General features: G+C 39.0%; 1 protein-coding gene across 1 annotated transcript in view; it reads left to right on the forward strand.

The window, feature by feature from the left end:
• The first annotated feature begins 1,644 nt into the window (after positions 1 to 1,644).
• LOC133862399 (mannosyl-oligosaccharide 1,2-alpha-mannosidase MNS1) overlaps positions 1,645 to 23,457 on the forward strand; it is a 29,016-nt gene continuing 7,203 nt past the window's right edge. The window contains exons 1-11 of the mRNA XM_062298198.1: positions 1,645 to 2,211; positions 16,195 to 16,242; positions 16,607 to 16,762; positions 18,633 to 18,745; positions 18,832 to 18,897; positions 19,056 to 19,227; positions 19,719 to 19,808; positions 20,096 to 20,220; positions 20,756 to 20,821; positions 21,546 to 21,654; positions 21,830 to 21,928. Coding sequence (XP_062154182.1) covers positions 2,050 to 2,211; positions 16,195 to 16,242; positions 16,607 to 16,762; positions 18,633 to 18,745; positions 18,832 to 18,897; positions 19,056 to 19,227; positions 19,719 to 19,808; positions 20,096 to 20,220; positions 20,756 to 20,821; positions 21,546 to 21,654; positions 21,830 to 21,928 — 1,206 coding nt within the window. The 5' untranslated portion in view covers positions 1,645 to 2,049. The remainder of the gene's footprint in view (positions 2,212 to 16,194; positions 16,243 to 16,606; positions 16,763 to 18,632; positions 18,746 to 18,831; positions 18,898 to 19,055; positions 19,228 to 19,718; positions 19,809 to 20,095; positions 20,221 to 20,755; positions 20,822 to 21,545; positions 21,655 to 21,829; positions 21,929 to 23,457) is intronic.

The raw sequence follows: 23,457 nt of genomic DNA on the forward strand, positions 1-23,457 counted from the left end.
TAATTCCAACCTGTTAACACAAATATCAATTCTCTATACAAAAATCAATGAACCTAAACTCAAAACCTCCACAAAACTAAATCCAAAGAACCCATAATTAAATCGCAAGCTTAAGATACTAAAAACATAAACATCCCCAATCAATTGTTCACTCAAAAACCCAAGAGAGCCTCAATCCTATAAAACCCGTTCTAAATTATTACAAAGCACGTCCAAAACGAAATCCCAATTCAGTAACTCAACCCAAAACTCAAACAATCAAATCAATCTTTTAATTTTAATCGGTCATACCCAATTCACAAGTCTGAGATTTATCAAACATAAACCGATCAAAACTCAATGAACCCATTCGGTTATCCCCAACCGAAGCCCCCAAAAATCAACAGTCAAATGAAAACCTGAAATCAATTTTCATAATCGGTTCACATACAAGAGACCCAATAATCAAGCTCTAGTTTTAACTGGTATAACGAAAACATAGAGAAAAATTAGAGATTTACCTCTCAACAACTCATGACCGAAACCCCTCTTGGCTTCACCATCTTCTTCTTCTTCTTCTTTCAATCTATGCGTCTCTCTCTTAGATCAGCTCTTTCTCACCCTTTCCCTCTACGGTTTCTTTCTCTCCCTCTCGCCTCACTTCTCTTCTCTTTTCTTTACTTTTAGAATGTGGTTTTGTGTTCTAGCGTCAGGTGTGTTTTGAAAGCCAGAAAGCCAAAAATCAAGCATTTTCTCAAACTAAAATCAACCTCCCATTTCATCGGCCAAATCCCATACCCATTCTCCAACAGATTAGGGAAACAACACATATCCAAGTCGTAATAAAAACTCACATACTCATTATCTCTCTCACTCGGTCTTGTTTGGTTAAGGAATGAAATGAGGAGGGGATGGGTTACAAAGAAGAAGGGGAAACAGGGGAGGGGAATCAAACCTGGGTTGAGGTGGTGGTGAACGTGTTGGGCGGTGCTGTGTTGCGCTGACGTTGGTGAGAGATCTGAAAAAGAGATACGAGAGCTGTGTGTGAATTTTTTGATGTTTGAAAAAATGAAGCTTTAACTTTTGTTTCGTTTGAATTTTTCATGTTGTTGTACCATACTATGGAGGAAAGGGCCGAAAAGGGGGAGTAGAGGGGGTAAAATAGGAATTCAGCACACGTTGGCTTCTTCAAGAAGCCAGAAATTTCGGTCTTGTTTCAAATCCATACTGATAGGCACAAGGGGAAAGGGGGGGAAAGGGGGGGAAAGGGGGAGAGATTACTAAACAGGATTTTAGTAAAAAGTGATAAATATGATATAGAGTAAAAATAATTTATATAGAAAAGTGAAAAAATTTTGTATTGTAATAGATTTTTTTATTTGAATAGTAATAAAAAATTATTTATGTGATATAAAAAGTGGAAAAGTTAGAATGTTTTGATATTGATTGTTTTTGAAAAATATAAAAATAAAGTTAAAAATTTTTGTATTGCTTGCGGATTAAAGTTAAAGGAAGCTAGTGTAGTGGAGATTTATTTAGCAAAGCAAAAATATAATTTTATTCCGGAAAACGTGGGTGACTTTTGGGAACGTTCTTAGATGGCAGAATTTCATTGGTTCACTGAACGTAGTTGACCAGGAATCGGAGAACCAAAACTTACTCCGGCAGGCCCCCCCCCACTGACCATACTTTGACCAAAAATCAAATACCAGAGATTTTCTCTGCCCGAATTCCATGTTCCATTTTTATCCAAACCCTCTCTCAACCAACCTCCTCCTCTCCCGTTTGTCTTCTCCCACTCCAGAAACGCACATCTCACCAAACGTTTCTTTCTTTTTCTGCCTCTGTTTTTCTAATGCTTTTAGATTAGATGTACTGACCTTTACAATTATCGCATCGAAACGTTTCAATTTTCCTGCTGAGACAGATTTTAGATCGGCCAATACAACACAAAAATCAAGGAAATGGTTCTGAATCTGAAAACTAAAGAGATCTAAAAGAAAAGAAAAGAAAAGCAAAAAAAAAAAAAAAAAAAAAAAAAAAAAACCCAAAAGCTTTAAGGGAAAGGAAATGGCAAGGAGTAGCAGATCGTCGTCTGCAAGCACCAAATGGAGGTACTGTCACCCGTCGTATTACCTGAAGAGACCGAAACGCTTGGCTTTGCTCTTCATTGCATTCGTTTGTTGCTCTCTCCTCGTTTGGGATCGTCAGACTCTGGTCAGAGAACACGAGGTAAATATATTCTCTGTTTGGTTGCTGGGGGAGTCCGAGGAAACGAAAAATGAATCTTGGGTTTTACAATTTCTAGGACCTGAGAGTATTTGGAAGTCAAATCAACATAAGATTTGAGATTCAAATTTTCTTTTCTTTTCTTTTCCGTTGTTTATTTAATATTTTTGCATTTGAATGGAGGGTTATTTTTTGTTTTGTCTGCTTGTGAAATGGGATCTGGTTCTTATTCTCTGGATTTGGATATTGTTTGATCCTGATCGGAGGGAATTAGGAAAATCTGTTTTTGGTCTTGTTCGGGGGTTTGGGGGGTTTCGCATGCTTTTAGGGTTTGATTTTGTTAAAAGGTTTTGCTATATGGCAAGTTTTTGAATTTGAGGACGCCGTATAATATGGGTGCATTCGAGCGAGAGGTACTGTGGTCCAATGATAGGAAGCACATAACTTTGGTGGTTATTTGTGTCTTACTTTAAAAAAGTGCTTTTAAAGATAAATCCCTGAGTCAAAGTAGGAACCAAAATGACATGGTAGATCATTGGGCATTTCTTAAGTCAAATATTGAATGTGAGAGGTGAAGCTACGGTTTGCTACTTTTCTTGTATCATTTCAACTGGGTACCTTACGTGGTCTAATATTCAGAAGATTTCCTCTTGGTCTTGTATTGATAGGTTTCTTGTTTCTCCAGATTGAGAAGTCAAGTTTCCAGGTCTATTCCAAAAAAGGCTTCATAGATTTTGCTCTGATCACTTCCCTATTCTCATTGATTATGGTGGTATTCAATGGGGTTCTAGACCATTCAAGTTTGAGAATATGTGGTTAAAGGCTGATGGGTCTGTGGGTAGGGTGAGACTTTGGTGGTCGTCTTATCGTTTTCAAGGTTCTCTTAACTTCATTTTCGCTTAAAAGCTTAAGGCTTTAAAGGTTGATCGTAAGAGATGGAACGGGTAGGAGTTCGGAAATGTGGAGTCTCTTAAAAAAGTTTGTATGGAAGAGTTGTGTGCTCTTTATAGATTGGAGGAACAACGTGGTTTAACTCTTGAAGAGAAGGTGAGGAAATGTTTGGTCATTAGAGATCTGGAGAATTCTATTCTTTAGGAGGAGATTAGTTGGAGACAAAAGTTAAGGGTTCTTTGTCTTAAAGAGGGTGACAAATGCACCAAATTATTTCACCGGGTAGCCAACTCGAATTGGAGGTTCAACTCCATAGTCTCTCTATATCAACGGCTCAGCTTCTTTCGATCAGCAAGTTATTAGGGATTATGCTGATTAGTTCTATGAGTCCTTGTTTGCAGAACAATAAAGTTGGCGGCCTAGGTTGGATGACATCGCTTTCGACTCTTTGGATGTGGTGGAGGCCTCTTCATTAGAACTCCCTTTTGAGGAAATGGAGGTTTTAGAGGTGGTTAAAGGCATGCACCGTGACAAGGCTTCAGGTCCTGATGGGTTCTCTATCGCGTTCTTCCAAGACTGTTGGGACGTGATCAAAACTGATATCATGGGGGTTTTCCAAGACTTTCACGCTTATAGCAAGTTTGTCAAAAGCCTTAATGCCACTTTTATTGCTCTAATTTCGAAGAAGTCTGGGGTTTTGGATCTTAAAAATATTTTCGGCCTATTAGTCTCGTAAGTGGAGTTTACAAGATCATTGCTAAAGTTCTTGTGAATAAATTGAGAAGGGTTGTGGAGAAGGTTATCTCAAAACCTCAGAATGCTTTTGTGAAAGGTAGGCAAATCCTTGATTCAGTTCTCATAGCAAATGAGAGTTTGGATAGTTGTATCAAATCTGGTGAACCAGGGTTGCTTTGCAAGCTGGATATTGAGAAGGCCTATGATCATGTCAACTGGGATTTTTTATTGTATATGTTGAGATTTGAGAAGATGTGGTTTTGGGAAGAAATGATGTTCTTGGATAGCGCACTGCATCTCTTCGGTGCGTTTCTCCGTCTTGGTGAATGGCACCCTGTCTGGTTTCTTTATTAGCTCTTGTGGGCCAAGACAAGGTAATCCTCTGTCTCCCATTCTGTTTGTCATTGTGATGGAGGCTCTAAGCAAGTTGCTCTCTATTGTATATGTTGAGAAGATGTGGTTTTGAGAAGAAATGGTGTTCTTGGATAGCGCACTGCATCTCTTCGGTGCGTTTCTTCGTCTTGGTGAATGGCACTCCGTCTGGTTTCATTAGTAGCTCTTGTGGGCCAAGACAGGGTGATCCTTTGTCTCCCATTCTGTTTGTCATTGTGATGGAGGCTCTAAGTAAGTTGCTCTCTGCTACTATTCATAGAGGTCTCCTAATAGGCTTCTCTTTGGGTTCTAGAAGCTTTGAGGTGGTTAACATTTCTCATCTGTTGCTCGCGGATGATAATTTGGTTTTTTGTGGGGCTAATCCTGACCATCTTTGCTATCTACGTGTGTTGTTCTTGTGCTTTGAAGCTGTCTCAGGTTTAACGGTTAATTTCGCTAAATTTGTTTTGGTTCCTCTGGGTTGTGTGGATAATGTGGATAGTTTGGCTGGCATCTTGGGTTGTGGGGTTTCCTCTCTACCTTTACAGTATCTTGGCCTTCCGTTGGGGGCCTCTTTTAAGGCCAAGTCTATTTGGGATGGTGTTGTTGGAAAGATTGAGAGGAGGTTGGCTAGTTGGAAGCAGATGTATCTATTCAAGGGTGGTAGGGTTACCCTTATAAAAAGCACTCTCTCCAATCTTCTTACGTACTTCTTGTCTCTTTTCCCTATTCCTGCTAGTGTGGCTAATCGTATAGAGAAGCTCCATCGAGATTTCTTATGGGGAGGATTAGGTGAAGAGTTCAAATATCACTTGGTTAGTTGGTCCAAGGTTTGCTCTCCTATTTCTGAAGGAGGCTTGGGCATTCGGAATTTGAGGATCTTCAACAGGGCTTTGTTAGAGAAGTGGTTATGGTATTATGCGCATGAGAGAGAGGCTTGGTGGAAATCTATTGTGGATGCTAAGTATGGTACTATGTGGGATGGGTGGTGGAAGAACTCTAGGAAGGGATGGAGTTTGTTTTCTAGTAATACCAGATTTATTTTGGGAAATGGGTTCAGGATCAAATTTGGGACGATGTGTGGTGTGGAGAGATGTCCCTCAAGGAAGCTTTCCCGGTTTTGTTTGGCATAGCCCGTGATAAGGATGCGCTCGTTACAGCTCACTTGGTATTGGAGAGTGGTTCCTTTCAGTGGGATGTTAGCTTTTTTTGAGTAGCCCACAACTGGGAGGTGGACATCCTGGCTTCCCTCTTCACCGTGTTGTATTCCATTAGAGTGGGAAGCGAAGGGGAAGATAAGCTTTGGTGTTCTCCTTCTCACAAAGGGAAGTTTGATGTTAGATGTTTCTATAAGGTTCTTGCTTGCAAAGAGGTAGACTCTTTCCCTTGGAAAAGTATTTGGCGAACCAAGGTTCCTTTGAAAGTGCATTTTTTTCGCTTGGTCAGCTGTACCAGGGAAGACCCTTACCTTGGATAATCTTAGAAAGAGGCATGTCATTGTAATTGATAGGTGTTGTATGTGGAAAATGAATGGAGAGTCTGTGGATCACTTTCTTCTCTATTGTGAGGTTCACATGCTTTATGTAATGCTATCTTCAGTTGCTTTAGTTTGTCTTGGGTTATGTCTCTTCGAGTGGTTGATTTATTTGTTTATTGGTGGACGGGTGGTCGCTTTTGGAGTGTTGTTGTGTGGAAGATGGTTCATTCTTACCTTTTGGAGTGCTTGTGAAGGGAACGAAACGATAAAAATTTCAAGGACAAAGATAGGACGATTGAGGAGCTCATTACTTTCTTCTTTTTTTCTTTGTTCTCTTGGACTATTACGTTCCTAGCTCCCTTAGTGATTAGCTTTAATGATTTTATTGTTCTTTTTTCTTCTCCTTCTTAGTTGCTTCTCTTGTATACTCTTTGTGTATTTGACTGCGCGTTGCGTTTTTCTAATGATATTTCTCTTATAAAAAAAAAAATATGGATACCTTACGCTCATCCTGCATTGTTTGGGAGTAACTAGCATACCATAGTGGACAATTTAGTTCTTTTTCTATAAGTAGCAATCCATGGTCCTAGTGACATTGAGAGTGATATCACTAACGGAATGAGATAAGCTTATAGAAAAAAGCATGATGCTATCAAGAATAGATGGTGAAGATAGTTGGATCGACTGGAGCTGAATAGGAACTAATCTGTCAAAGAGGGCTCGTTAATGCTTAATGCCTAAGCTTGTTTATTATGTAAACACTTATTTTTTTGCATCGATTAAAGGTTTTGGGGCTTTTTATGCAAAGAGGAATAAAATAGACAGTAAACTTAAACATGCCAACAATCTTAAAATAGAGGAACCACCTACTAGAATTGAAGAATGTGTAAAATTATCAAGACTGATAATGGTGGAGTTGTCTCATTGAAATTGGGCAGAATCAATGTAGGGAGGAATTATCAGGATCTCTTAGGAAATAAATGTTTCCATTCATAATCACTTTTTTGTTTCCATGATTCGGGACAAAAAACTTTAGGTTCAATGTTGCGAGAAGCAAGAATGACATCAGTCAGGATAGAGAGACTCTCTCTCTCTCTCTCTCTCTCTCTCTCTCTCTCTCTATCTCTCTCTCTCTTCTTTTTGATAAATTGAACACACACCCAGCTAGTCTTGAATCCACAACCTAACATTTTATCCTTTTTTTGTAGTGTAAGGAGGTGATATTTTTAGCTAGAGCTCAATGTTTCTGTTCGGAATGAGAATATTAGAAGCTCTTTTTTTTTTTGATAAGTAAGCAAAATTTTATTAAAGAAAAAAGCGTAAGACAACCCTAAGTACATAGGAGCAATCACAGCTAACCCACAAGGACCACAACAACCCAACAAAACCCACAAAACCTAAACCCTAGAACCCGAAAGATACACCCAAAAACAACCCGCAAAAGAACCCAAACAAAAACGCGAGAAAAAAAACCAAGGGCCCGCAATACAACCCACAAAACCCACCAAAGCTTACAACCCTACATCATGTGAGCCTTACCTTTCCTACGCCTAGAAGAAGCTTCAATGTCGCCATAATTGATGGAGCTTTGCAAAAAGGGGTTTTGGATGATTGAGCTTGGAAATCTTGAAAGCTTTCTAAATATTTTATTTGAATTCTGTATTTGGAACTAAGCGAAGCTATAGAAATAATAGGTGTTAGAACGTCACCTGCACGTTTGGATATTCTTGGACATGCACTACAACTTGTCTCTTGACTTACCACCAATGGTGATAATGCCTTTTAGTCTTATAGTACAATGTAGATCTAACTATTTATTGCCAAAATACCACGAGGCCTGCATGTAGACCCATTGTGCTGACATCACTAATGCCTTTTCTATGTTGCTAGAGCATTAGGCATTATCCTTCCACACCTTATCCTATTTTGCAATCTCATTTGAAATAATCCACCAAGCTACTCCCAAGTATGCCATAGGCCTGCTTCTAGATCCACTACATTTACTTTACTGACACCTTCATCTTCCTCAGCTAGCTAGAGTGATAGACACTATCCTCCCGCTCCTTATCCTATATTGTGATCTCATCTGAAATAATCCTCTAAATTGCTGATGTTGTTGCTACCATGTCATCCACCTCCTGAGGTAATTCAATGCCATATACAATTTGCAAGCACATTAGATCTTGCGTCTTGGCACGATTTATGGTGACTTAGATGGGCAACATAAATGGTTTTGTGACCTTGAGTGGCCCTTGCCACATGTAATCTGCTGAGATCTTTCTAGCAAGTATTTAGAGCCCTCAAGTATTGGGTTGAAATTTGACTTATCAAAAAAAAAAGTATTGGGTTGAAATTTGTCCTACAATTTTAAAGTTGCATAGTGTTATGTCCCAAAGGTGAACTTGGAATAAATGAACCTGAAATTCTACTCAACCTGCAAGATTGGCGTAGCTTTTCCATATCCAAATGTACCTTCAATGTCATAGATTGGAGTGGAATTTCTAGCAAGTGTCGATAGCCCTTCAATGTTGACTTGGCGTCCTAGAATTTTAAAATATCCTTGTGTTATGTCCCAAATGTAAACTTAGCATAAATGAAACTAAAGTCTTACTCAACCTCCAAATTTGGCCCATCTTTTCCATATCCAAATGTAGCTTTCTTCGGCGGCGGTTTCTCGGGCCCTCACCTGAAGTGTCGGTTGCTTCGTCGTCGGCTTTGCCTGTAAGGGAAGATGGGGTGGAAGAGGTTTTTCCCTTCCCTTTGGATGATTGTTCCTCCGTCATTCTAGCTGTTGACAAGGGTGGTGATTCTAGGTTGATTGGTTTGATTCAGTGTTAGAAGTGGCCGGTAGGCTTTGGTCTGTCTTTGGAGACGATTGTGTGGGATCAGGGAAATGATTTATGGGATGGGGAGGATGGAGATTTCCCTTACCCTTTGGGTGTTTTCCCCCTTCCATGCCCTTGGATTGGGCTTGGGGTTGTGATAAGGATGTTTGTCTTGTGGTGGGGGTTTCGAGTAAGGGGTTTGAGGATACGTCTTTGGCGCTCCTGACAACCATTAAAGAGGATCTTCATCAGGTGGTAAAGGGCACACGTCCTAAGACTAGAGGTAGAAGGGAGCTGCTGAACTTAGAATGCTCCATAAATTATGACATTGCTTGCGCGCCCTCTAGGCGTGGGGAAGGCAAGGCTCACGTGTTGTAGCGTTGAGTACTTTGCGTGTGTTTTGGGTCGAAGGGCTTTTGGTGTTTTGTGGGTTTTGGGTTAATGTGCTTGTTGGGTTTGAGGGTTGTGGTTTTTGTTGTTTTCTTTTTGTTTTTGTTAGATGTTTCCTGTGTATGTAGGGGCACCTTACACTTTTTTTTTTATAAAATTTCCATTACTTAGAGAGAGAGAGAGGCATCTTATAGTTTTCAAGGCTCTCCTAGTTTGATCCTGGCGTGTAAATTGAAAGCTTTGAAAACCGACTTGAAAATATGAGAGAGAGAGAGAGAGAGAGAGAGAGAGAGAGAGAGAGAGAGAGAGAGAGAGAGAGAGAGAGAGAGAGAGAGAGAGAGAGAGGCATCTTATAGTTTTCAAGGCTCTCCTAGTTTGATCCTGGCGTGTAAACTGAAAGCTTTGAAAATTGACTTGAAAAAATGGAATGAGGAGGTTTTTGGTAGGTTGCAAAGCAAAAAAAGGTTCTCTTGGGCGAACTCTGAGGTCTTCATGTTGAAGAAGAGAGAAGCTTATCTGATGTTGAGAAGTTGAGAAAGGATCTGGTTATTACTTATCAAAAAAAAAGAAAAAAGAAAGGATCTGGTTATTAGGGGATTGGAGAGGATTACTCTAATGGAAGAAGTGAGTTGGAGACAGAAATCGAGGGTTCTTTAGTTGAGAGAGGGAGATAAGAAGACAGTTTTTCCACCGCGTGGCTAATTTGAACAGAAAAAACAACACAGTTGAATCTTTAGATGTTAATAGCTCTGTTTCTTCATATACCATAGCAATAAAAGAGCATATTCTATAATTTTACAATTGTCTTTACTCTGAACAATTTAGTTGGTGGCCTAAATTGGATGGTCTTCCTTTTGATTCTGTTGGTGATGAGGAGACTATATGGATGGAGAGACCTTTTGAGGAGGGTGAGGTTTTAGAGGGGGATTTCTCTATGTGGAGATAAGGCCTTGGGTATTGACGGTTTTTCTTTGGCCTTCTTGAAGACTTGTTGGAAGGTTCTTAGAGAAGGTATCATGAATGTATTCATGAGTTCCATGTTTGAGGTAAGTTTGAAAGAAGTCTCAATGCAACATTCATTGCCATCATTCCTAAGAAAACGGGGGTTGTGGACATTAAGGATTTTCGTCCTATTAGCCTAGTGGGTGGCGTCAACAAAGTTATCTCTCAAGTCCTAGCTAACAGGTTGAAAACACTGTTGGAGAAGGTTATTTCCAAGGCTCAGAATGCTTTCATTAGGGGGAGATAGATTTTAGACTCGAGGCCCGTTGAATAGACCCTTGGAATTGAATGACTATTTCTATGGAATAATTATTCTTTTATTTGGTAGGGACCTATTCCTAGGACATGGGAATAACTATTCTCTTGCGAAGAGGAATACTAGTTCCTATTAAAAATGAGAGGAATAGCTATTCTTAAGGAATAGACAATGTTTTATGGGGAAAAAAAAAAAATTATTTTATTTTATTTTAACCCTTCCACCTAAAAAAAGTTAAAACGTTGAATTGTTGTGGGTGGCCGGCCACCCACTGTAGAACCCGAGGGTGGGGGGTGGTGCAGCCACCCACGACAATTAAACATTTTTTGTATTGTTTTTTTTTTTTAAAAAAAAAAAAAAATAGTTTTAGAAAAAATAAAAAAATCATGTGGAGTTTTTTTTAGTAATTTTGATTCAATTCTATTCAAGGTATATCTTTTTTGTTTGATAAGTAATTGCAATTTATAAAAAAGCGTAGAGGGGCTCAACCCTTATACACGGGAAGTATACAAGAGAACCCCTAAAAGAGACGAACAGAGAATAACTTTAAAAAATCTACATAAGTAAAAACATTCAAACTATGATGGGACGCTATCCAAATATATAACGTATTGAGCAACCGCTTCCGTAGCTCCACCATAGATGTCTCTACATCTTCAAAAAGCCGCGCATTCCGCTCCCTCCAAATACACCACAATAAGCACAGAGGAGCTAACTGCCAAGCTTCTTTAGCACGACCACACCCTATCGCCGGCCCCCAACTATTCAACAACTCCAATACCGATCGTGACATAACCCACTCTACCCCAAATAAAGTATGTAGCTCCAAAGGTCGCGTGTGATTTCGCAGTGAACCAACAAATGATTTATAGACTCCCCACTCTTCTTGTACAAACAACACCACTCAATCACTATAACATTTCTCTTACGCAAGTTATCATGCGTCAATATTTTGCCCAAAGCAGCTGACCAAACGAAGAAAGCCACCCTTGTTGGAGCCTTAACACGCCATATATTCTTCCAGGGAAAAGAGGGAAAAGATGGGCCATCTTTCCTAATAAGCTCTTCATAGAAGGATCTCACCTCAAATAAACCTTTTTTAGAGGGATTCCACACTAACTTGTCGCCCTCTCTATGTCGAGCTGAAACGGAGTAAAGTCGATCGAGGAAAGAAAGGACCATATCCATCTCCCAATCCTGTATTTGACATGTAAAAAGAACATCCCACTGAATTACATCATTATAAACAGCCAAATTATCCACCACCCTTGCATCTTTGTTCCTCACTATACTAAAAAGAGCTGGAAAGCATTGCTTCAGTGGTTTATCCCCACACCACCAATCATGCCAAAAACTAATATGTGATCCATTCCCCACTTCAAAATGAACAAAATTGCGAAACTTCTCCTACCCCCTCCTAATCAAGGCATATCTTTTGTCACTAAACTAAAGAATGAGAATAATTATTCTATTCCACACTTATAAAGAAAAAAAAAATTATTCTATTCCACACTCCTTTATTTCTAGTAATAACTATTCATTTTTCTAATGGAATACCCATTCCACGAACCAATCGAGGCCTTAGTCCTTATTGCCAATGAATGTCTTGATAGTAGAATCAAATTTGGGAGTCTAGGTGTGCTTTGTAAATTGGATTTAGAGAAGGCTTATGATCATGTTAATTGGGGTTTCTTGCTGTATGTTGAGGACATGGTTTTGAGGGGAAATGGTTTGAGTGGATAACACGCTGTGTCTCTACAGTGCGTTTTTCTGTTTTGGTTAATGGAACTCCCATTGGCTTCCTTGACAATACTTGTGGCTTGAGATAGGGGATCCTTTAACCCTGTTGCCTTTTGTTGTTGTTATGGAGGCTTTGAGTCGAATGTTGTTTACTTCGTTGAATAGGGAACTGTTTTTTTTTTTTTTTTTTTTTATAAGTAAGAAAAGTTTTATTAGAAAATGCGTAAGGCACCCCTAAATACACAGGGAGTATACATAGGAACAACCAAAGCCAACCCACAAAAAGCACCCAACAAAACCCTTAAGCCCAAAAGAAGCACCCGAGAATAGCCCACAAAGGAACCCAACAAAACCCACAAGGAGGTAAGCCCTAAAACTCAAAAACCCGAAAACCTCTAAACCCATGAGGGCACAAAACCCTACTACATGAGAGCCTTGCCTTTCCCGCGCCTAGAGGGAGCACTTGCAATGCCGTAATTAATGAAACTTTTCAAATTCAAAAGCTCTCTCTTTCCTTTGGTTTTTTGGCGTGCTATAATCTTGTCCCGATGGAATTCATCTTCCATGGCATCAAGGATTGCCAAAGACTCCTCGCCCTGAACCCTATCCAACAACCAGTCTAAGAGCAACCCATCCCAAAAATCATCATCCTTCTCCCAAACAACTAACTCCCCATTAAGATCAAACCCGACAAGCCATTCCTGAGATTGAGAAACACCATTGCCCTCTACGGATGAAGGAATGATGCGACATCCCAGGGGGGAGTGAAGCCCTATCATCCCAACATCCTTGGCCTCATGAGACACAGTAGGGGCTATCGCAGCCGGGTGAGGGTTGAGGAACTCCTTTCGAAGGAAACCCTTCTTCACAGAACCCACAGATTCAGCTACTTCCTTTTTAGCAGAACAGATAGGCGTCTTCAAAGTAGCTAGGGAATCTGCTAACAACCCCTCATTCCACTTCATTGAGTGACCTTCCCTGAGATCCCTAGCCTTTCGGTAATAGCTCTGGAAAGGTTTAGTAGACTGTATCGTGGGGAGAGAAGAACAAATCTTCTCACCCAACTCAGCCGCCCCTGAGAGATAAGGAAAAGAGAAGAAGAGCAATTTGTGTTATTAGGTTTTTGGTGGGGTCGAGGAGTAATGAAGAGCAATTTGTGTTTTATCTCCTATTTGCGGATGGCACCTTGTTCTTTTGTGAGGCAAACCCTAATCACCTCTGTCATTTGCATTATCTTTTTCTATGCTTTGAAGCTATCTCAAGATTGAAATTAACGTGGTTAAATCAGAGCTAGTCCTTGTTGCCATGGAAGATGTTGAAGGCTTGGCTCATGTCCTTGTTGTAGGGTTTCTTCTTTGCCAATGAAGTACCTAGGTCTTCTATTGGAGTCTTCTTTCAAGGCAAGATCAATTTGAGATGGTATTATTGAGAAGATGGAACGTTATTTGGTTGGTTGGAAGCAACTTTATTTGTCTGAGGGTGGTACGATTACTTTAATTAAAAGTACTCTTTCTAACTTGCCTACTTTTTGTTTGTCCTGGTTCCCCATCCTTGTTAGTGTTGCTAATTGTATTGAGAAACTTCAGCGGGACTTTTTGTAGGGTGGAGTCGGTGATGAATTTAAATTCCATCTTGTCGTTGATCAAAGATGTGTACTCCAATATCCTCAAGTGGTTCAGGGGTTAGAAATTTGCTTATGCCTAACTGAACTCTTTTGAGGAAATGGTTATGGCGTTATGCCACAAAGAGGGAGGCTTTGTGGAGATCGGTTGTGGATTTTAAATATAGCAACATGTGGGAAGGGTGCTGTTCTAATGCAGTTATTGGGGTTTTTAGGCTCGGGTGGTGGAAAAGTGTTAGGAGGGGGTGGAATCAGACTTTGAAGGCGAGTTTCCCGGAGTTGTATAGTAAGTATATCTCGCTTCAAGGAGGCTTTGGTGGCAGATTACTTGCAGTTCTCTAACGACACTTTACAGTGGAACATCACCTTCATTAGATCAATGAATGAATAGGAGGTGAAGTTGATTACCTTGTTCTTTATTGTTTTGTACTCTTTCTAGTTGAGATGCGATGGTGAGGATAAAATTTGTTGGACCCCTTCCAAAAGGCAGGTGTTTGAGGTCAAGTCTTTTTATAATGCGCTTATTCCTCCCATTGGCTCTCCCTTTTTTTTGGAAGTGCATTTGGAGAAATAAGGCTCCTGAGAGTAGTGTTGTTTGTTTGGACAACAACTTTAGGGAAGATTTTAACTTAGGATAACTTGAGAAAGAGGCACATCATTGTGGTTGATTGGTATTGTATGTGTAAAAAGAGCGGGGCAACCAGTGATCATCTTTTACTCCACTACAACGTGACTAAAGACTCGTGGTTATTGATTTTCCATCTTCTTGGGATTGAGTTGGGGCATTTTTAGAGGTTAGTTTAGAGGCCATTGCAATATAGAAGTTTGGAAGATAATTCGTTTGTACTTATTGTGGTGCATTTGGAGAGAATACAACGCTCAAAACTTCGAAGATTGTGAGAGGATGGTGATAGAGTTACAAGCCATTATATTCAAAACTCTTTATGTTTGGATGACTGCTTATAGTTGTTATCTTTTTTCTAATTTCTTAGAATTTCTTTAAGTGTTTTTATTTTTTATTCTTGATTGGGTGTTTTACTCCTATATGCTACTTGGGTTGTGCGCCCCTCTTGCGCCTTTCTATGAGATTGAATTACTTATAAAATAAGACATGAGAGAGCAAATGCAGATTGACTGATGTTGTCTTCAACATCTTTCATACTGGATTATAGGTTCGGCACCGGATTTGGGTTTTCCGGCAGATCCTGCTTCTTATTCGGCTTCTGTCTTTAAGTTCACTCCATTGGGGACGCTTCAGATTCCTAAACTCTTTTCTGCCCCTCCGTCTCTCGCTGGAGCAGCTATTTTGGGAGAGAAGCTGCGTTCTCCCCTCCCTGTGGTGGTTTCTAAGCCTTTTCAATGTTACTACAGGAGGGTGAAAAAACTGAGGGAAGGGCATTCTGTGAAGTGGAATGATGTGCTACTTTCTGATTCCCTAGAAGTCGTGAAGATGTCTGTTGGCTACGTTGATAAGAGGGTTATGGGTACAGAGCCGCCAGCTGAGAAGGCGGCAAAGCCTCTTGCAATGAAGAAGTCAGTGACGCTAGTGAATCAATGCCTTTTTAGGAAAGGGTTTCTTAACCCTCCCCCGAGAGTTTCAGTCCCTCCCGCGTCACCTCAGGAGGTCAACAATGGCGGGGTGGTAGGTCCTTCCACCCCTTCGAGTGGTTGCTTAAATGGTTTCTCCCAATCTCGGAATTGGCTGATTGGTTTTAATCATAACGGGGAGATTGTGGTGTGGGAGGAGGAGAAGATGATTATTGGGATAGTTTGCCCTTAGATTGGGCGATAGATGGGGATTTTGGGGAGGATGCTATGGTTATTCGAGATGTCATGGAAGAGGAGTTCTAGTTTTTTGCGCGCCAGAAGTCTAAAGGAAAAAGAGAGATTTTGAATTTGCATAGCTCCATCAATTATGGTGATGCGAACTATCCTTCTAGGCGTAGGAAAGGCAAGGCATACATGTTGTAGGTTTGTTGTGCCTTGACGGGTAGTGGGTAGTCTTGTTCTTAGTTGGGTTCTTTTGTAGTTTGTTTTTGCTTCTTTCGTGTTCTGGGGCCTTGGTGTTGTGGGTTTTCGCGGGTTAGCGTTGGTTGTTTCTGTGTATACTTCCTGTGTATTTAGGGGTGCCTTACGCTTTCTTTAATAATGTTCTTCTTACTTATAAAATAAAAAAAATAAAAAATAAAAAATAAAAAAAATACTGGATTATATTTCTGGAAAAATTGTGATCTTAGGGATTTAAAGTGGGAGGGGGTTATGTGACTATCATTTTAGGATGAAAAATTATAAAAGACGTGTGCTTTTGGTGATGTGTAAAAATTGCAGCTGCTGGAGTCATATTAAGGAAAGAAGAATATGATGATATTCTAGGCATCACAACAAGAGTTAGAAACTTCCCTTATGCTACGTACCTAGTTTTCCTATTGTATTTTAAGCGTTATTTCGGTATAAATTGGCTTCCGGTACTCCAGCTTCTGATAGGGCTGCACTTCATAATTAGAAAATATATGTTAAACTACTAGTTTTGAATAACTTTTTTCTTCAAATGTGGATTTATAAGGAGTATTTTTCTTTCATGTGAATTTTGCTCTAAAAAGTTGAATTATAGTGCAGAATGTTTCTCTGAGACTTGTTTCTTTCTTGCCTGTCTGATAAACTTCTTTCTAATTTGCAGATAGAAGTTTCCAAGTTAAATGAAGAAAAGACCCATCTGCAGAATTTGGTAAGAAATTGAGAATGCTTATCCTGGACTTATGGTCAAACTTATGCCTATCCTAGGAAAATCTGTTTGATCATATTCTCGAAATAGAGAGAGTTATGTAGTCATAAAATAGCCTTGTAACTTTTTATTTGTGAATAAGACAGCAAAGTTTCTGACTAATCTTGTTGTTGTTGTTGTTTTTTTTTTTTTTTTTTTCAAATGGTCTATTGTACTTTCCATGGTTTTCTAAATTCATATTGCTCAAGTACTTTTAAGTGTGGACAGAACTGTAGGGTAGCATGCAATAACTCTTATTCCACAGTAATCTTTTATCCTTTTTTAAAGTGCTAGACGTGTTGGACTAATTAGTAAATTTTACTTCCAGTTGAAAGAGCTAGAGAATACACATGGTCAGCTTTCCAAGAAAGAGGTTGTTCCAGATGATCCAATTGACATTCAGCGAAGAGAGAAAGTTAAAGAAGCAATGCTTCACGCCTGGAGTTCATACGAGAAATATGCATGGGGCCAAGATGAACTTCAGGTACTCTAAACCTTTTTTTAGTATGTTTTCTGTTCCATCATTATTGTTTTCATCTGGTTTTAAATTTTACAAGAAATATGCATCGACTGTAAAAATTCAAGCAACGCTGGGCTATATAAGCTTTGGCACCCCCCCTGGGTGATCCATAGAATTCCTCCGAGCCCTTTGCTAGAAGCAGAGCTTTCATGGTCTCCAACAGTCATTTTACACAAACACAACCCAGAGGAACAGAATGCACAGGACACCTGCTTCTTTCAAAAACTTGAGCAACTGATATCCCCTCCTCACAAATGAGCTTGAAAGACTTGGCTTCCACATAAAATCTACTTAATACCCCATTGCACAAACCAGAAGGAAGACGAAGCTTACAACGATGCTGGGAAAACCAACAGAAACTAAGTCGGGACTCGCCCCCACATGCCAACCGGGGGGGGGGGGGGGTAGAGAGAGAGAGAGTTTGCAAATCATTATTAACAATCTGCAACTGATATTGCAGTGCCATGACCAAAATCATTTAGTGGATGAAGCCATACGGTTTTCCTATCTTTCCTTAAGCTATGCTTTATTTTTTCAAGAGTAAAAGACTTGCCTGTGAGGTAGTTTCCCGTTAGTTTCCCGTTAGTTTCATGTGCTGCATTCATGTGTAACATCAAACGGAGACGAGTTTTGTGTGGTTATGAAGGTCAAGTCATTAGAGTCTAGGGTTAAATATGTTTGGAATTAGGTTTTTATTTCATGAGCTGCAGTTAGTTTTATAATGAGGGTCAGATCTTTAGTTTTCCCAACCCCTGCAAATTGAGGGTATTTTGGTAATAGAGTCAAGTTAGAGTTTTCTACAAGTTTATATCTGTCGTGGTTTATTTTCTTTGAGTCCCAGTTAGGTATTTTACTCGTATTGTTAGAAATTGTATGCTAATAGTCATAGTAGGTTAAGGAAGAGTCAATGAGCTTGTATAAACATGCTTTCTTGTATCCAAAAGTCCTTACCTTGATTAATGGTATATTGAGTTTTTTGAGTATTAAGACACAATAGTGTTTTTTTTTTCTTCCAACCTTTCAGATTGCAAATCATCACTCGAAACATCCTTAAAAGCACAACCTTTATTGCAGCCAGAAAAATCCGTGCAAGCTGTATGCCTCGAGAGACAGTCCCTTCACTCTTTTAACCCTATCTTTTCCAAACCTTAGTTTCATACAAATCCTGCGATATCCGTTCTATAATCGCTAGCCCTAAAATTTTTACTTGCAGCCCCAAAGCCAAGACAAAACGCGCACAGATATTTCCAAATCTGTCCTAGTTTGGCCTTCAGCAGATTACAGGTAATCTGCCTCTAGAGCTTATCCTATCTTTATCTAACCATTGTAGTGTATAGGACACCTAGGCTTTGTAAAGCAGTTGATGATGGAAAAGAAATGCCAGCAGTCTTAGGGAGGTAGATAGGATCTATCAAGGAAAAATATCAGAGTCCAAGTGCTACTTTTATACTTGGCCGAGAAAGATAGGTGCACAAGTAGACTAACAGATATAAAGATATAGCAACAATAAGATTCATAATGGATCAAGTACTAGAACTTGAATCACCATCATACCTATAAATCTATTGATTGCTTCTTGCTGCTGAGTTAGTCTTCTTTTCACTCCTAATCCACCTATATTTATTTTCCTTTCTTGTGCTCAACAATGTAATGGAGCATTGAGGTCTGTCTAGTAACAATTGCAGAGGGAGACGTGATGATTAATAAATTATATATCTAGCCTGAAAGTTTTAGATTGATGGCATTTTTTTTTTACTTCCATTATTATATCAATGTTATTTTTTTTTATGCACACAACATTCACAACTAATGCACTTACTCATTTTGCTACCAGCCACAGTCGAAGAGTGGTGTAAATAGCTTTGGTGGTCTTGGAGCCACTCTAGTAGACTCACTTGATACATTATACATCATGGGTCTTGATGAGCAATTCCAGAAAGCTAGAGAGTAAGCTTAACTTTCATGTTTTGTTTGTCATTCTCATGGGCATTAATTTACTATCCTCGTATATCATTCCCCATTTTTCTTGGCAGGTGGGTTGCAAATTCATTGGATTTTAACAAGGATCATGATGCTAGCGTTTTTGAGACAACCATAAGGTTGTGTTATAAGGTTTATGTAGTTGAATTTAAGTTATCTTGTTCCCTCTTAACATGAACTGTTATGGGCTGTGGCTTCTTGTGGTTTTAAAAGCAACATAGGGTGAGAGCCAGCCGTGTTGCATCTGCTAAATCCCGTCTGCTTTCCTGAAATTCAGAGTTGTAGGCGGACTTCTTAGTGCATATGATCTTTCAAGGGACCAAGTCTTCCTCAATAAGGCTAGAGACATTGCAGATAGATTGCTGCCTGCATGGGATACACCTTCTGGGGTTCCTTATAACATAATCAACTTGGTACATGGAAGGCCACACAACCCTGGATGGACCGGGGTAAGTTAATCTATATGCAGAGTTAATTATCCCATATAGTTGGGGTTAGGCTTTCATGATTTGATTTTTAACTATGGCTGTGGATATTGTTGAAGGCTGTTTATGTTTTGGAATCTCTTCAGGGTGAGTTTAGCTCTCAAACTCTCACCCTGAGGGTCATTGTGAAGCTCGCCAATTACCATTGGACCAACATGTCATTGCTACTTTATTTTTTTCTTTTGCTTTCACCATTTCTTTTACACATTAAGATTTGTTTGACTGTCATTTTATCTCCCTATTTTAATAGCCTGGAAGGGTCCTGATTGCAGATCGTTGTCTTAGATTTTCTCCAGTTACACTACATTAATTTATTGAATCCATAATTCTATCATATGCATAAACCTTGATTTTGTAGATAATACTGAGATATTTTGTCAAACATTCACAAGTAGTATTTTGTAATTTGATTAATTTATTCTTGATATTTGATTTTTAAATATTTTTGTTCCTAGGGTGAAAGTATCCTGGCAGATTCTGGGACAGAGCAGCTGGAGTTTATTGCTCTATCTCAAAGAACAGGAGACCCCAAGTATCAGCAGAAGGTATTTGATTATGCTTATATGCAGAAGATTATTGAACAACAGATATGGTTTATTATTGTTTTTCATATGTATTAAATGTGCTTAAATGATAGTTGATGAAATTTTAACAATCATCGACCTCCTTGTCTGCATAGAAATCCTGGCTTGTATAGTTAAGGATTTTCTGTTATGGAACTATTCTAAGGGTTTGGCACTCCCAAAATGGTTGTCACTTCTTGATAAAAGGAATATTTCTCGGTGTTGGTGTGCTGCCAGTGAATTGAATGGCTTGCATATTCATGTTTCAGGTGGAGAACGTTATACTACAGCTTAATCAAACTTTTCCTGCAAATGGTTTGCTTCCTATCTTTGTTGATCCTCACAGAGGAACTGCAATGCACTCAACCATAACCTTTGGTGCTATGGGCGACAGGTACTCGCCATTCAAAATTTTGTTGTGATTTAGAGCATTCTCTGCAGCTTCTCTAAAGGGGATTTGTTCCTTAAATTTTAGAGAAAATTTCAAGAAAATTACAAAAACTCCTAAACAGCAGCTCCCCTAAAATTTTCGTTTCCCTGGGAAGTGAGTAGTGCTTCCCAATGCATTGGGAAACACTATTCACTTCCCATTCAATTGTTTATTCTAAAACTATATTATCTCTCTCTCCTACTTTATCCTCTTTTTCCTACTTCTAATTAAAGTAAAAGTAATAAAATAATATTTTAATGATATAAGGAAAAATGAAGGAAAGCTGATGTGAGGTGTTTTTTGATAGAGAAGTAAAAAGTAGTTTTGTTCCTTATATTTACAGAAAATGATTGGGAAGCTGCTGGGAATGCTCTTACACTAACTTTTGAGTTTCAGATTTAATTAATTGTGTTGATTTCGCACTACTTAGTCTATGTCCCATAAACTAGTCTTGTATTTTTTACTTGGGTTTATGCTTAACTCAAAAATTTGATTGCAGCTTTTATGAATACTTGCTCAAAGTCTGGATACAGGGGAATAGAACTTCAGCTGTGAAGCATTATAGGTGAGAAGACTTCGCCATTTCATCTTTATGTATATAAGACTGCATACCCCTGGTGCTTTGCATGAGTCTAAGGTTTATCCGACAAGGGTGGGTATACGAAGTGGCCCTGCCTTGAGGGGTTCCTCATCATCAAAAAAACAAAAAGGACTGCATAACCTTGAGTGCGATATCAATTATGATGTTAGGAGTTTTGGTTCTACTCGGGGCAAAAGTAAGAGGGCTTTGTTGTGATATAATGTAGCTGAGGGTTTTTGGGCTGGTTCTTGCTGGGTTGTTTTGGGATTTCTGTTGTGGTTGGGTCTTTGCGGGTTTTTTACTTGTTTCTTTGCCTTTTCTGTTTTTGTGTCTTTTGTATACTTCCTGTATGCTCAGGGGCGCCTATGCTTTTTATAAAATTTCTCTATTTACCTTAAAAAAAAAAAAAAAAAAAAGGGACCGCATACCCTGCTATGAAAATCATATTTGCTTGCAAAAAATAGATTTCTCATGCTACTTTTTACTTGGATTCAGGATAAAGAATCTTATCTTTCATATTTGACACCCCTTTTTTTTCTTTTTTTCTTTTTTTTTTTTTTAAATTTAATATGGTACACAATTTCTATTTGCCTTTCTGTTTTTTCAAAACTTTAGATTAAACTATTCATCCAGTTTTATATACATTAGTATTCTTTGTTCGTTAAATTTCATCTTGATGTCAAGACTTCTTGTGGAATCTTGGAAGCAGAGAAATGTGGGAGACATCAATGAAAGGTCTGTTAAGCTTGATTAGGAGAACAACACCATCATCATTTGCGTATATTTGCGAGAAGAATGGTGATTCTCTGTCAGACAAGGTAAATTATTGGGAGCGGTACCAATAGTATCAAATTAATTAATATATTTTTTTATTTTTTTATTTTTTCTGAGCAATACAAAGGAAAGGGGAAGGGGGAGTATCAAATTAATAATTTATTATCTGATGCTTCTTTTTTTTTTTTTTTTTTTAATCTTTCTCTAATTTATACGCAGATGGATGAATTAGCCTGCTTTGCTCCAGGAATGCTGGCTTTAGGATCGTCTGGTTATGGTCCGGATGAGTCTCAAAAATTCTTATCACTTGCAGAAGAGGTATATTAATTCCTCATAATATTTTTATAATTTGTGAACGTTGATTTATCATGGCTGTTGTCAAAATTCAAGATCAATTTGGACATGGTCTATTATTTGTGTGGAAGCCGTGGGTTTTTCCAAATTTTGCCTGGGTGAAATTTTTTGAGGGTAGGGGATGAGCTAAAATGACTGAACAATTAGATATTTGTGTTCATTCAAGTTTTGTTAAAGCATCTGGAAGAATCCTCGTGTAATATGCAAGGGTTCTTCTAAAACTCATACTGTACCTACAATTGTTTGTGCTAAACAAGCACTTAATTTGTTTTTCATTACTCTTGAATCTGAGGGCATTTGTGATTTGTCAGTTCAATAACATCGATCACTGGTTTCCTCCTCATCTCGCTCTCCACCATTTTCTTTCTCTCAACCTTCCAATTGTCACTGAAGTGGTTGAAGTCTGTTGCTGTGATCTTTCAATTACCACTCACAAGCCCTAGCCAAGGATGCTGCATACAGCAGTCACAATTTTCCAATCTAATTGCTATCAACATTTGTGGACTCCAGGTCCAATTAACAAGAGTATTACCCGACATCTCTCTGCCTTGATTATCAGTGCTGACTGGACTTGCAGCTACCATTACTTTCTTTTGCTGCCTTGACCATCACAGCATCACCCAAACCACCACCTACACACTTTCACAAGACTCTACCGGCAGCTATGGCATCCTCTGACATTTCAACATTTTTCGGGTAAAGCTCTGGAGGAGGAGAAATTTAGGATAAGGAGATGAGAGATAGGTGAGAACCAGGTTTTTAAGATGAGAGATAGTGGGGAAGAGAACAAATTGAGAGCAAAAGGCTGGGGCTCCGTTTGTTAACATTTTCTTGGGGGTGTTTTCTGTCTTTATCCAATAGAAAACAAAAACACGGGCGTTTGTTAACGTTTTCTTGAAATGTTTTTCTACGTGCCACAAGTCTTTTCTTCAGCTGCTTTCTGAAGCGAGGAGTCTTCTCACCGAAGCAATTTTGCACGATTGTACATGCAGAACAAAATTAGCTGAATGGCAGTCAAAAAAAAAAAAAAACCAAAAAAGCAGGCTAGTAGGTGACAGAGGTGACAGAAACTGTTTATATGTTGAATGGCGTGTGGCAATAACAGGCTATGGTTAGTAGGTGGTGACTGAAAACATTTGTAGTTGGATGGCATTTGTATGTTGCCTTTTCGGGGGGAGGGGGGGAAGAAGAGAAAACAGGTGAGGAGGTGAAAGAGGGAAACGTGCTATGGGTTAGTAGGTTACTAGGCTAAGGGAAAGTAAAAAAAAAAAAAAAAACACCAAAAAACACAATTCAAACTTTCAAACAGAAAACACCCCCAAGAAAAGGTTAACAAATGAAGCCTCTATTTCTCAAAGTGATTGACGGTATTGCTGCTAATGTGCTCAAATGGTGTATACGCCATGAGTCTCAAAATTTTGAACCATAATGAAGTGATCTATGTGAAGATCACATGCACAATTTTAACATCCTGTAACATGTTGGCTTGCTTA

Source organism: Alnus glutinosa, chromosome 3 (assembly GCF_958979055.1).
Source record: "Alnus glutinosa chromosome 3, dhAlnGlut1.1, whole genome shotgun sequence".
NCBI classification, from domain to species: domain Eukaryota; kingdom Viridiplantae; phylum Streptophyta; class Magnoliopsida; order Fagales; family Betulaceae; genus Alnus; species Alnus glutinosa.